Here is an 11,415-nt window from a genome sequence, read left to right as displayed (position 1 = left end):
GCCTTGCAATGAGTGCAGGACGAACAACAGTTTCTAAAACGCCATTTCCAAGGCTCTGTTCTGTCCAAGAAGTGAGGGTAAACGGTAGACATGTTATCCTCTATGCAATTTGTTTTACATTTTTTTATTTTGGGTATAGGAGGGGCTCACAGTTTGTTTTACATTTTTTTATTTTGGGTATAGGAGGGGCTCTCAGTTTGTTTTTAAGTGTTCAAGGGGAGTTTGGGTCAAATATATTTTGCTGAACGGAGGGCCATTCATTTCTTATTTCAGAGAGGTCTGATTTTCTCCATGTAACCCTCATTATAAATAGTGTTTTTTTTATTTTTTTTTTAATGCCATTTAGCAGACGCTGTTATCCAAAGCGACTTACAGTCATGTGTGCATACATTCTACGTATGGGTGGTCCCGGGAATCGAACCCACTACCCTGGCGTTACAAGCGCCATGCTCTACCAACTGAGCTACAGAACCACTGAGGCAGGCAGTGTTCCCCTTGATGGAAAAAGGAAAAAGTGGTGCTTCATCTGGTGTGTGTGGGGGGCAGAATAATCATTCTCCTGTTTCTCTCCTATGGTGCCGACTAACCCTGGTCTTCCATTCTTGTCCCGTAGGTCCAGAACATGTCCCAGTCCATTGAGGTACTGAACCTGCGGACTCAGAGAGACTTCCAGTACATCATGAGGATGGAGGGCCAGTTCAAAGGGCTAAGGTCAAAGTTCAGACAGGTAGAGGCCGACGGGAAGACACAGGTCAACAGAAACTTCCAGGTGTGAAAAATACAGATTTGTTTCTGGTTGTTCTGACCTCGCTTTAAGCAGAACATGACCTTATTATAACGCCTTTAACCAGAGCATTACATTATAGGAATTTAGCAGACACTCTTATCCAGAACGACTACCACGAACAATTAGGGTTAAGCGCCTTGCTCGGGGACAAACAGACAGATTTTTCACCTAGTCGGGTTTATCACGTTTAAGGTGTGACCCAGATGCAGAAACAAACATTTATTCCTTAAACAGGGGCAGGAAAACGACAGGTCAGGGCAGGCAGGGGTCAATGATCCAGACAGGGTGTAAGGGTCAGGGTCAGGGCAGGCAGGGGTCAATGATCCAGACAGGGTGTAAGGGTCAGGGTCAGGCAGGGGTCAATGATCCAGACAGGGTGTAAGGGTCAGGGTCAGGGTCAGGGCAGGCAGGGGTCAATGATCCAGACAGGGTGTAAGGGTCAGGGTCAGGGCAGGCAGGGGTCAATGATCCAGACAGGGTGTAAGGGTCAGGGTCAGGGCAGGCAGGGGTCAATGATCCAGACAGGGTGTAAGGGTCAGGGTCAGGGCAGGCAGGGGTCAATGATCCAGACAGGGTGTAAGGGTCAGGGTCAGGCAGGGGTCAATGATCCAGACAGGGTGTAAGGGTCAGGGTCAGGGTCAGGGCAGGCAGGGGTCAATGATCCAGACAGGGTGTAAGGGTCAGGGTCAGGCAGGGGTCAATGATCCAGACAGGGTGTAAGGGTCAGGGTCAGGGTCAGGGAAGGCAGGGGTCAATGATCCAGACAGGGTGTAAGGGTCAGGGTCAGGGTCAGGGCAGGCAGGGGTCAATGATCCAGACAGGGTGTAAGGGTCAGGGTCAGGGTCAGGGCAGGCAGGGGTCAATGATCCAGACAGGGTGTAAGGGTCAGGGTCAGGGTCAGGGCAGGCAGGGGTCAATGATCCAGACAGGGTGTAAGGGTCAGGGTCAGGGTCAGGGCAGGCAGGGGTCAATGATCCAGACAGGGTGTAAGGGTCAGGGTCAGGGTCAGGGCAGGCAGGGGTCAATGATCCAGACAGGGTGTAAGGGTCAGGGTCAGGGTCAGGGCAGGCAGGGGTCAACGATCCATACAGGGTGTAAGGGTCAGGGTCAGGGTCAGGGCAGGCAGGGGTCAATGATCCAGACAAGGTTTAAGGGTCAGGGTCAGGCAGGGGTCAATGATCCAGACAGGGTGTAAGGGTCAGGGTCAGGGTCAGGGTAGGCAGGGGTCAATGATCCAGACAGGGTGTAAGGGTCAGGGTCAGGGTCAGGGTCAGGGCAGGCAGGGGTCAATGATCCAGACAGGGTGTAAGGGTCAGGGTCAGGGTCAGGCAGGGGTCAATGATCCAGACAGGGTGTAAGGGTCAGGGTCAGGGCAGGCAGGGGTCAATGATCCATACAGGGTGTAAGGGTCAGGGTCAGGGTCAGGGTCAGGCAGGGGTCAATGATCCAGGCAGGGTGTAAGGGTCAGACTCAGGGTCAGGGTCAGGGTCAGGGTCAGGGCAGGCAGGGGTCAATGATCCAGACAGGGTGTAAGGGTCAGAGTCAGGGTCAGGGAAGGCAGGGGTCAATGATCCAGACAGGGTGTAAGGGTCAGGGTCAGGGTCAGGGCAGGCAGGGGTCAATGATCCAGACAGGGTGTAAGGGTCAGGGTCAGGGTCAGGGCAGGCAGGGGTCAATGATCCAGACAGGGTGAAAAGGGTCAAGAACGGCAGGCAGTCTCAGGGTCAGGATCAGGGCAGGCAGGGGTCAATCATCCAGACAGGTGGGGTAAGGTACAGAATGGCAGGCAGTCTCAGTCTCAGGGTCAGGGTCAGGCAGGGGTCAATGATCCAGACAGGGTGTAAGGGTCAGGGTCAGGGTCAGGGTAGGCAGGGGTCAATGATCCAGACAGGGTGTAAGGGTCAGGGTCAGGGTCAGGGTCAGGGCAGGCAGGGGTCAATGATCCAGACAGGGTGTAAGGGTCAGGGTCAGGGTCAGGCAGGGGTCAATGATCCAGACAGGGTGTAAGGGTCAGGGTCAGGGTCAGGGCAGGCAGGGGTCAATGATCCATACAGGGTGTAAGGGTCAGGGTCAGGGTCAGGGTCAGGGTCAGGCAGGGGTCAATGATCCAGGCAGGGTGTAAGGGTCAGGCTCAGGGTCAGGGTCAGGGTCAGGGTCAGGGCAGGCAGGGGTCAATGATCCAGACAGGGTGTAAGGGTCAGAGTCAGGGTCAGGGAAGGCAGGGGTCAATGATCCAGACAGGGTGTAAGGGTCAGACTCAGGGTCAGGGTCAGGGTCAGGGTCAGGGCAGGCAGGGGTCAATGATCCAGACAGGGTGTAAGGGTCAGGGTCAGGGTCAGGGCAGGCAGGGGTCAGTGATCCAGACAGGGTGAAAAGGGTCAAGAACGGCAGGCAGTCTCAGGGTCAGGATCAGGGCAGGCAGGGGTCAATCATCCAGACAGGTGGGGTAAGGTACAGAATGGCAGGCAGTCTCAGTCTCAGGGTCAGGGTCAGGGCAGGCAGGGGTCAATGATCCAGACAGGGTGAAAAGGGTCAAGAACGGCAGGCAGTCTCAGGGTCAGGATCAGGGCAGGCAGGGGTCAATCATCCAGACAGGTGGGGTAAGGTACAGAATGGCAGGCAGTCTCAGTCTCAGGGTCAGGGTCAGGGCAGGCAGGGGTCAATGATACAGACAGGTGGGGTAAGGTACAGAATGGCAGGCAGTCTCAGGGTCAGTCTCAGGGTCAGGGTTAGGGCAGACAGGGGTCAAAACCTTGAAAGACTAGAAAACAGGAGCAAGGCAACAGACAAACAGAGAACACAGGTATAAATACACAGGGGATAATGGGGAAGATGGGCGACACCTGGAGGGGGGTGGAGACAATCACAAAGACAGGTGAAACAGATCAGGGTGTGACACGGTTACTGTCCCAATGAGGCTACCTGACTCCAGGCTACCTGACTCCAGGCTACCTGACTCCAGGCTACGTTATTATAACATCTTTAGGAAGAACATTATAACGTCTTGAAACAAAAATGGCATTAAATCGAAACAAATCGAACCGAACTGAATCAAACTAAACCCTGTGTATCCTCCTCTCCTCCAGGAGTTGAAGGGTAAGATGGAGACCCTACAGCCTCTGCTCCCGGTGTTGGAACAGTACAAGACAGATGCCCAGCTCATCGTCCAGTTTAAACAGGAGATCAGGAACCTGTCCATGGTGCTCACAGGCATCCAGGAGGAGATAGGAGCCTACGACTCTGAGGAACTACAACAGAGGGTTCTGAGTCTGGAGGGCAGGCTACGCAACTGCAGGAGCAGACTCAGTGAGTCACATACAGATGCATTTAGGCACACACACAAATCGAATCAAATGTTATTTGTCAAATGCGCCAAATAATTATGTGTACACATTACTTTACCGCTAAACTCTTACTGGGTAGCCATTTCCCAACGATGCTAAAAAGTAAGAAACATTTGCTCAATTTAAAAAAAAGAAATAATAGCACAATAATATAAAATAACAAGGCTGTATACAAGGCCAAGAAGCCAAGTCAATGTCCATGGGGTTGTGATACTATGTACATACTGTATAGCTAGGGACTACGTCAGCGAGGGACTGTGTCAGCTAGGGACTACGTCAGCTAGGGACTGCGTCAGTTAGGGACTGCGTCAGTTAGGGACTACGTCAGCTAGGGACTGCATCAGTTAGGGACTACGTCAGCTAGGGACCACGTCAGCGAGGGACTGCGTCAGCTAGGGACTGCGTCAGCTAGGGACCACGTCAGCGAGGGACTGCGTCAGCTAGGGACTGCGTCAGCTAGGGACTACGTCAGCGAGGGACTGCGTCAGCTAGGGACCACGTCAGCGAGGGACTGCGTCAGCTGGGACTGCGTCAGCTAGGGACTACGTCAGCGAGGGACTGCGTCAGCTGGGACTGCGTCAGCTAGGGACTACGTCAGCTAGGGACTTCGTCAGCTAGGGACTACGTCAGCTAGGGACTGCGTCAGTTAGGGACTGCGTCAGTTAGGGACTACGTCAGCTAGGGACTGCATCAGTTAGGGACTACGTCAGCTAGGGACTGCATCAGTTAGGGACTGCGTCAGCTAGGGACTGCATCAGTTAGGGACTGCGTCAGCTAGGGACTGCATCAGCTAGGGACTGCGTCAGCTAGGGACTACGTCAGCGAGGGACTGCGTCAGCTAGGGACTGCATCAGTTAGGGACTACGTCAGCTAGGGACTGCATCAGTTAGGGACTGTGTCAGCTAGGGACTGCATCAGCTAGGGACTGCATCAGTTAGGGACTGCGTCAGCTAGGGACTACGTCAGCTAGGGACTGCATCAGTTAGGGACTGCGTCAGCGAGGACTACGTCAGCTAGGGACTGCATCAGTTAGGGACTGCGTCAGCGAGGACTACGTCAGCTAGGGACTGCATCAGTTAGGGACGGCGTCAGCGAGGGACTACGTCAGCTAGGGACTGCATCAGTTAGGGACTGCGTCAGCGAGGACTACGTCAGCTAGGGACTGCGTCAGCTAGGGACTACGTCAGCTAGGGACTGCATCAGTTAGGGACTGTGTCAGCTAGGGACTGCGTTAGCTAGGGACTGCATCAGTTAGGGACTACGTCAGCTAGGGACTGCATCAGTTAGGGACTGCGTCAGCTAGGGACTACGTCAGCTAGGGACTGCATCAGTTAGGGACGGCGTCAGCTAGGGACTACGTCAGCTAGGGACTGCATCAGTTAGGGACTGCGTCAGCTAGGGACTGCATCAGCTAGGGACTGCATCAGTTAGGGACTGCGTCAGCTAGGGACTGCGTCAGCTAGGGACTGCATCAGTTAGGGACTGCATCAGTTAGGGACTGCGTCAGCTAGGGACTGCATCAGTTAGGGACGGCGTCAGTTAGGGACTGCGTCAGCTAGGGACTGCATCAGCTAGGGACTGCGTCAGTTAGGGACTGCATCAGCTAGGGACTACGTCAGTTAGGGACTGCATCAGTTAGGGACGGCGTCAGCTAGGGACTGCGTCAGCTAGGGACTGCATCAGTTAGGGACGGCGTCAGCTAGGGACTGCATCAGTTAGGGACTGCGTCAGTTAGGGACTGCGTCAGCTAGGGACTGCATCAGTTAGGGACTGCGTCAGTTAGGGACTGCGTCAGCTAGGGACTGCATCAGTTAGGGACGGCGTCAGTTAGGGACTGCGTCAGCTAGGGACTGCATCAGTTAGGGACGGCGTCAGTTAGGGACTGCGTCAGCTAGGGACTGCGTCAGCTAGGGACTACGTCAGCTAGGGACTGCGTCAGCTAGGGACTATGTCAGCTAGGGACTGCGTCAGCTAGGGACTGCATCAGTTAGGGACTGCGTCAGCTAGGGACTGCATCAGTTAGGGACGGCGTCAGTTAGGGACTGCGTCAGCTAGGGACTGCGTCAGCTAGGGACTGCGTCAGTTAGGGACTGCGTCAGCTAGGGACTGCGTCAGCTAGGGACTGCGTCAGCTAGGGACTGCGTCAGCTAGGGACTGCGTCAGCTAGGGACTACGTCAGCTAGGGACTGCGTCAGCTAGGGACTGCATCAGCTAGGGACTGCGTCAGCTAGGGACTGCATCAGTTAGGGACTGCGTCAGCTAGGGACTGCATCAGCTAGGGACTGCATCAGCTAGGGACTGCATCAGCTAGGGACTGCATCAGTTAGGGACTGCGTCAGCTAGGGACTGCGTCAGCTAGGGACTGCATCAGTTAGGGACTGCGTCAGCTAGGGACTGCATCAGTTAGGGACTGCGTCAGCTAGGGACTGCATCTCAACCTCCGCGATGAGGGCATTTTTCAGAAGTGGGTTATCCTCATAGCCTAGTGTCTATGCTCCCTCACTCTAGTTCCATACGGCACTGTCCCAGTTATCTAGTCCAGAGCCATAGACACTATAAGGGTACATTTTGTCCTGTTTGGCTCTACCCAGAATCACCTCGTGATCGATACACTTAGTAACTATAATCTAGTCTCAGGTTTCATTATTCCAGATCCCAATCGATATATTAACTAGATGGTTTAAATCCTCAATCAATCAAATCCATTTAGGAACCTGGAGTAAAACGGCATGAACTTGTATGACTCTTTGATGACACAGGGTTTCAGATCAATAAATCAGGTTTATTCTAAATTCCAGAAACGGGCAAAAAAAAAAAGGTTTTTAAAGCAATTATGAACATCTTTTAACCAATCAGCATTCAGAGTTAGACCCACCGGTTGTATGACAAGGCAATAAATCACCAATAAGATACCTCCAGCATCCTTTTCTAACTCCCCATTAGACAACCAATGCAATTTTTTAAATCTATGACAATAGATAAGAGAAGTACCGCATTTACGAGAAGATACGGTCTCGTACCTCTACAACTATTAAGCTTTTTTTTTTTCTCTCCCCCCTCAGGATGATCAGTCCTTCAGTTGTTGATGAAACTCTAACGGCTACTTAAAGACTCTAATCAATAAGGTAGCCTTGAGGATTCCTTCTAGAACTTTACTTTAACACTTGATAATAACAATATAAATGTAATAAATATCAACGTGTGTGTGTGTGTGTGTATATATAAGCTAAAAATCTACAGCTATCTTCTTCTTCAGGTAAGAGGTTCTTCTAGCGAGCCAAAAGATGTGAACAAAAAAGATACCAGCATTTATACCCTAATTCCTTAAGCCCAGTGAGGAATGTGTGGTTATCGCCCCTTGCGTTTATGACTCCTCCCCTTACCCTATGTTTTTCTAAACCAAACCTTCCTCCTGCCCCAGGCTTACGCGAGTCGGGACGCAACTGGCCTCCGACCTTTTCTGCAAAAAAATATGACAGAACTAAGCCTACTATTCTGACAATATGGAAGACAAAAAACAGGGTGCCATTTTTTTAACCTTTATTTAACTAGGCAAGTCAGTTATGAACTAATTATTATTTTCAATGACGGCCGAGGAACAGTGGGGTTAACTGCCTGTTCAGGGGCAGAATGACAGATTTGTACCTTGTCAGCTCGGGGGTTTGAACTTGTAACCTTGCGGTTACTAGTCCAACACTCTAACCACTAGGCTACGCTGCCACCATTTGGGACTCAGTCCTAGTAACATAATAACAGATCCGGGTGGATTGTTTCATTGGTTAGAGTTAATAAACTATTAAGAGCTAACACAGTCAGGGGTGGATATATCTGAGTACTGTGGGGTGTGTGTTGTGTTTTGTGTTGTGGTGTGTGTGTGTGTTGTGTTGTGTGTGTGTGTTGTGTGTGTGTGTAAACAGCCTGTGGTAAACTGATGAAGATCGCTGGACCGGAGACGGTGAAGACCTCTGGGACACGGTTTGGAGCCTGGATGACAGATCCACAGGCCTCCCCTACAAACAATAGGGTGAGGAGAGGGAGGGAGGGAGGAGTGAGGGATGAGGGGAGGGAGGGTTGGAGGGAGGGTTGGGGGGGGTTGAAGGGGGTTGAGGAGAGGGAGGGGGAGTGAGGGATGAGGGATGAGGGGAGGGAGGGGTGGAGGGAGGGTTGAAGGGGGGGGTTGAGGAGAGGGAGGGGGAGTGAGGGATGAGGGGAGGGAGGGGTGGAGGGAGGGTTGGGGGGTTGAGGAGAGGGAGGGGGAGTGAGGGATGAGGGGAGGGGTGGAGGGAGGGTTGAGGGGGTTGAGGAGAGGGAGGGGGAGTGAGGGATGAGGGGAGGGAGGGAGGGATGAGGGACGGGAGGGAGGGATGAGGGGAGGGAGGGATGGATGAGAGGAGGGAGGGATGGATGGATGAGGGACGGGAGATAGGGATGAGGGGAGGGGAGGGAGGGATGAGGGATGGATGGATGAGGAGGGGAGGAAGGGTTAGATGAGGGTACATGTGTATTTGACGACAGCAAATGTGAACAATCTTCCTCCTGTAGAACTACTGATAGACATGACATTCTATTAGTCAGTTGCTCATCAGAACCTAGAACCGCGTGTGCTAGAGCAGGGCTGGAGCGAAAGCGTCTACAACCCAGTGACTCTCCAAGAGGAGGGGAGGCCACCAGTGGTCTAACAACATCATACTGTACTGCTGTATCCAGTGATGGAAAGGCATTTCAGACAGCCAAAAAAGCATTTCAGACAGCCAAAAAGCATTTCAGACAGCCAAAAAGCATTTCAGACAGCAAAAAAAGCATTTCAGACAGCCAAAAAGCATTTCAGACAGCCAAAAAGCATTTCAGACAGCAAAAAAAGCATTTCAGACAGCAAAAAAAGCATTTCAGACAGCCAAAAAAGCATTTCAGACAGCCAAAAAGCATTTCAGACAGCCAAAAAAGCATTTCAGACAGCAAAAAAAGCATTTCAGACAGCAAAAAAAGCATTTCAGACAGCCAAAAAAGCATTTCAGACAGCCAAAAAGCATTTCAGACAGCCAAAAAGCATTTCAGACAGCAAAAAAAGCATTTCAGACAGCAAAAAAAGCATTTCAGACAGCAAAAAAGCATTTCAGACAGCCAAAAAGCATTTCAGACAGCCAAAAAGCATTTCAGACAGCAAAAAAAGCATTTCAGACAGCAAAAAAGCATTTCAGACAGCCAAAAAGCATTTCAGACAGCAAAAAAGCATTTCAGACAGCCAAAAAGCATTTCAGACAGCCAAAAAGCATTTCAGACAGCCAAAAAAAGCATTTCAGACAGCCAAAAAAAGCATTTTACACCAAAGAGTTTGTAGCAACGTTCTACCTCTTCTACTATGTTTTTCTACCTGTAGATAAAAGGTTTTAAATTAAACCTTTAAATTGTTAATGATGGTTTTGTGTTCCAACCCAGGTCTGGTACATGGATAGCTACACCAACAACAAGATCGTCAAAGAGTACAAGTCCATAGCAGACTTTGTTTCCGGGATCGAGTCTCGAACCTACAACCTGCCGTTCAAGTGGGCCGGGACCAACCACGTGGTGCACAACGGCTCTCTGTACTACAACAAGGTCCAGAGCAACATTGTGGTGTGTTACTGTTTCGAGACGGGACGCGTTGTGACCCAGAGAGCCCTGGAGAACGCCGGCTTCCACAACGTCTACCCTTACACCTGGGGAGGCTTCTCCGACATAGACCTCATGGCTGACGAGCTGGGTCTGTGGGCCGTCTACGCCACCAATCAGAACGCCGGAAACATCGTCATCAGCCAGCTCAACCCGGAGACACTACAAATCCTCGGAACATGGAACACGGAATATTCCAAACGGAACGCGGGGGAGTCCTTTATGATCTGCGGAACACTCTACATCACTAACTCTCACCTGACTGGTGCTAAGGTCTACTACTCGTACTCCACCAAGACATCCAGCTATGAGTACACAGACATCCCCTTCCATAACCAGTTCTTCCACATGTCCATGTTGGGCTACAACGCCAGGGACCGGGCGCTGTACGGCTGGAACAACGGACACCAGGTTCTGTTCAACGTCACGTTGTTCCACATCATCAAGACAGAGGATGATTCCTGAGGAGGAAGAACTGATAGGATCTCAGAGGAACCCACTGGAACACTGACTAACATTCCTGGTGTTCCGGTGTTCTGGTGTTCCGCCAGTCATTGTTGGAGTTCTATTGTTGTGTCTCTCCATTTTATTTTTTTGCTCTCTTCTTTTGACAATCCATCTTTGTTTTTTTTTTCAAATTCCTAATGCAAGGCTTAACATTGATAGTTTCCTGGATGGCCTGGGTATCGAAGACTTTGGCCTGCAAACTCTGGAAAAACTGGATAAAGTCTCAGCACACTTCCTGTCGAATGCAAATGTATTGTAATAGTAGTTTGGCCTCCAAAAAGCATGACAAACTCTCAGCTGCTCTACACTGAACCCTGTAAGTCTGAGACCATGAGAGATTTGGTGTAGGGTTAGTCAATTTTAATTCAAGCCAGTCAATTCAGGAAGTAAACTGAAATTCCTATTGAATAATTGAAAAAAAAGGCATCTATTTTTGATAATATCTCAATAAGCTGAAAAGGTGAAAAAAATGGAATTTGTACATTTAAAACACTTCCTGAATTGACTGACTTCAATTACAATTGACCCCAACCCTGATTGGGTGGTTTTGGGTAACATGCCTCTGATTGGGTGGGCTTGGGTATCATGCCTCTGTTGCTTTTGTATCCATAGCAACAGTATCAATAGGAGTATGCTTTTATTCAGTCTGTTGTGTGAGCCCATAACAGGTGTCCTGAATGTCCTCATAGCATCTAGAACTCTCTATGGCTTTCATCCCAAATGTCACCCTAGAACTCTGGTCAAAAGTTGTGCACTATATAGGGATATGGTGTCATCTGAGACAGCACTATATAGGGAATAAGGTGCCATCTGAGAGAGCACTATATAGGGATAAGGTGCCATCTGAGAGAGCACTATATAGGGAATAAGGTGCCATCTGAGAGAGCACTATATAGGGAATATGGTGTCATCTGAGAGAGCACTATATAGGGAATAAGGTGCCATCTGAGAGAGCACTATATAGGGAATATGGTGTCATCTGAGAGAGCACTATATAGGGAATAAGGTGCCATCTGAGAGAGCACTATATAGGGAATAGGGTGCCATCTGAGAGAGAGCACTATATATGGAATAGGGTGTGATGGTTATCCTGATAGCATCTATAACTCTGTCTGTGGACTCTCTGCC

At 50.5% G+C, this 11,415-nt stretch overlaps 1 protein-coding gene across 1 annotated transcript; it reads left to right on the top strand.

Moving 5' to 3' along the window:
* Positions 1–613: 613 nt before the first annotated feature.
* On the top strand, positions 614–10,690 carry LOC118402470 (noelin-3-like). The gene is made up of 4 exons (XM_052477369.1): positions 614–769; positions 3,874–4,093; positions 8,049–8,155; positions 9,568–10,690. Exons 1-4 carry the CDS (start codon positions 623–625, stop codon positions 10,243–10,245), a joined length of 1,152 nt encoding a protein of 383 aa, XP_052333329.1. The 5' UTR covers positions 614–622; the 3' UTR covers positions 10,246–10,690.
* The last annotated feature ends 725 nt before the right edge of the window (positions 10,691–11,415 follow it).

The sequence above is a fragment of the Oncorhynchus keta genome, chromosome 23 (genome assembly GCF_023373465.1).
Source record: "Oncorhynchus keta strain PuntledgeMale-10-30-2019 chromosome 23, Oket_V2, whole genome shotgun sequence".
NCBI lineage: Eukaryota > Metazoa > Chordata > Actinopteri > Salmoniformes > Salmonidae > Oncorhynchus > Oncorhynchus keta.
The sequence above is the reverse complement of the archived record's forward strand: the minus strand, read 5'-3'. Positions and strand labels throughout refer to the sequence as shown.

Coding starts and splice junctions, on each gene's coding strand:
- LOC118402470 (XM_052477369.1), top strand. CDS start 623: ATGTCCCAGTCCATTGAGGTACTGAACCTGCGGACTCAGAGAGACTTC. Junction 770..3,873: donor AGGTCAACAGAAACTTCCAG/GTGTGAAAAATA, acceptor CCTCTCCTCCAG/GAGTTGAAGGGTAAGATGGA. Junction 8,156..9,567: donor CCTCCCCTACAAACAATAGG/GTGAGGAGAGGG, acceptor GTTCCAACCCAG/GTCTGGTACATGGATAGCTA.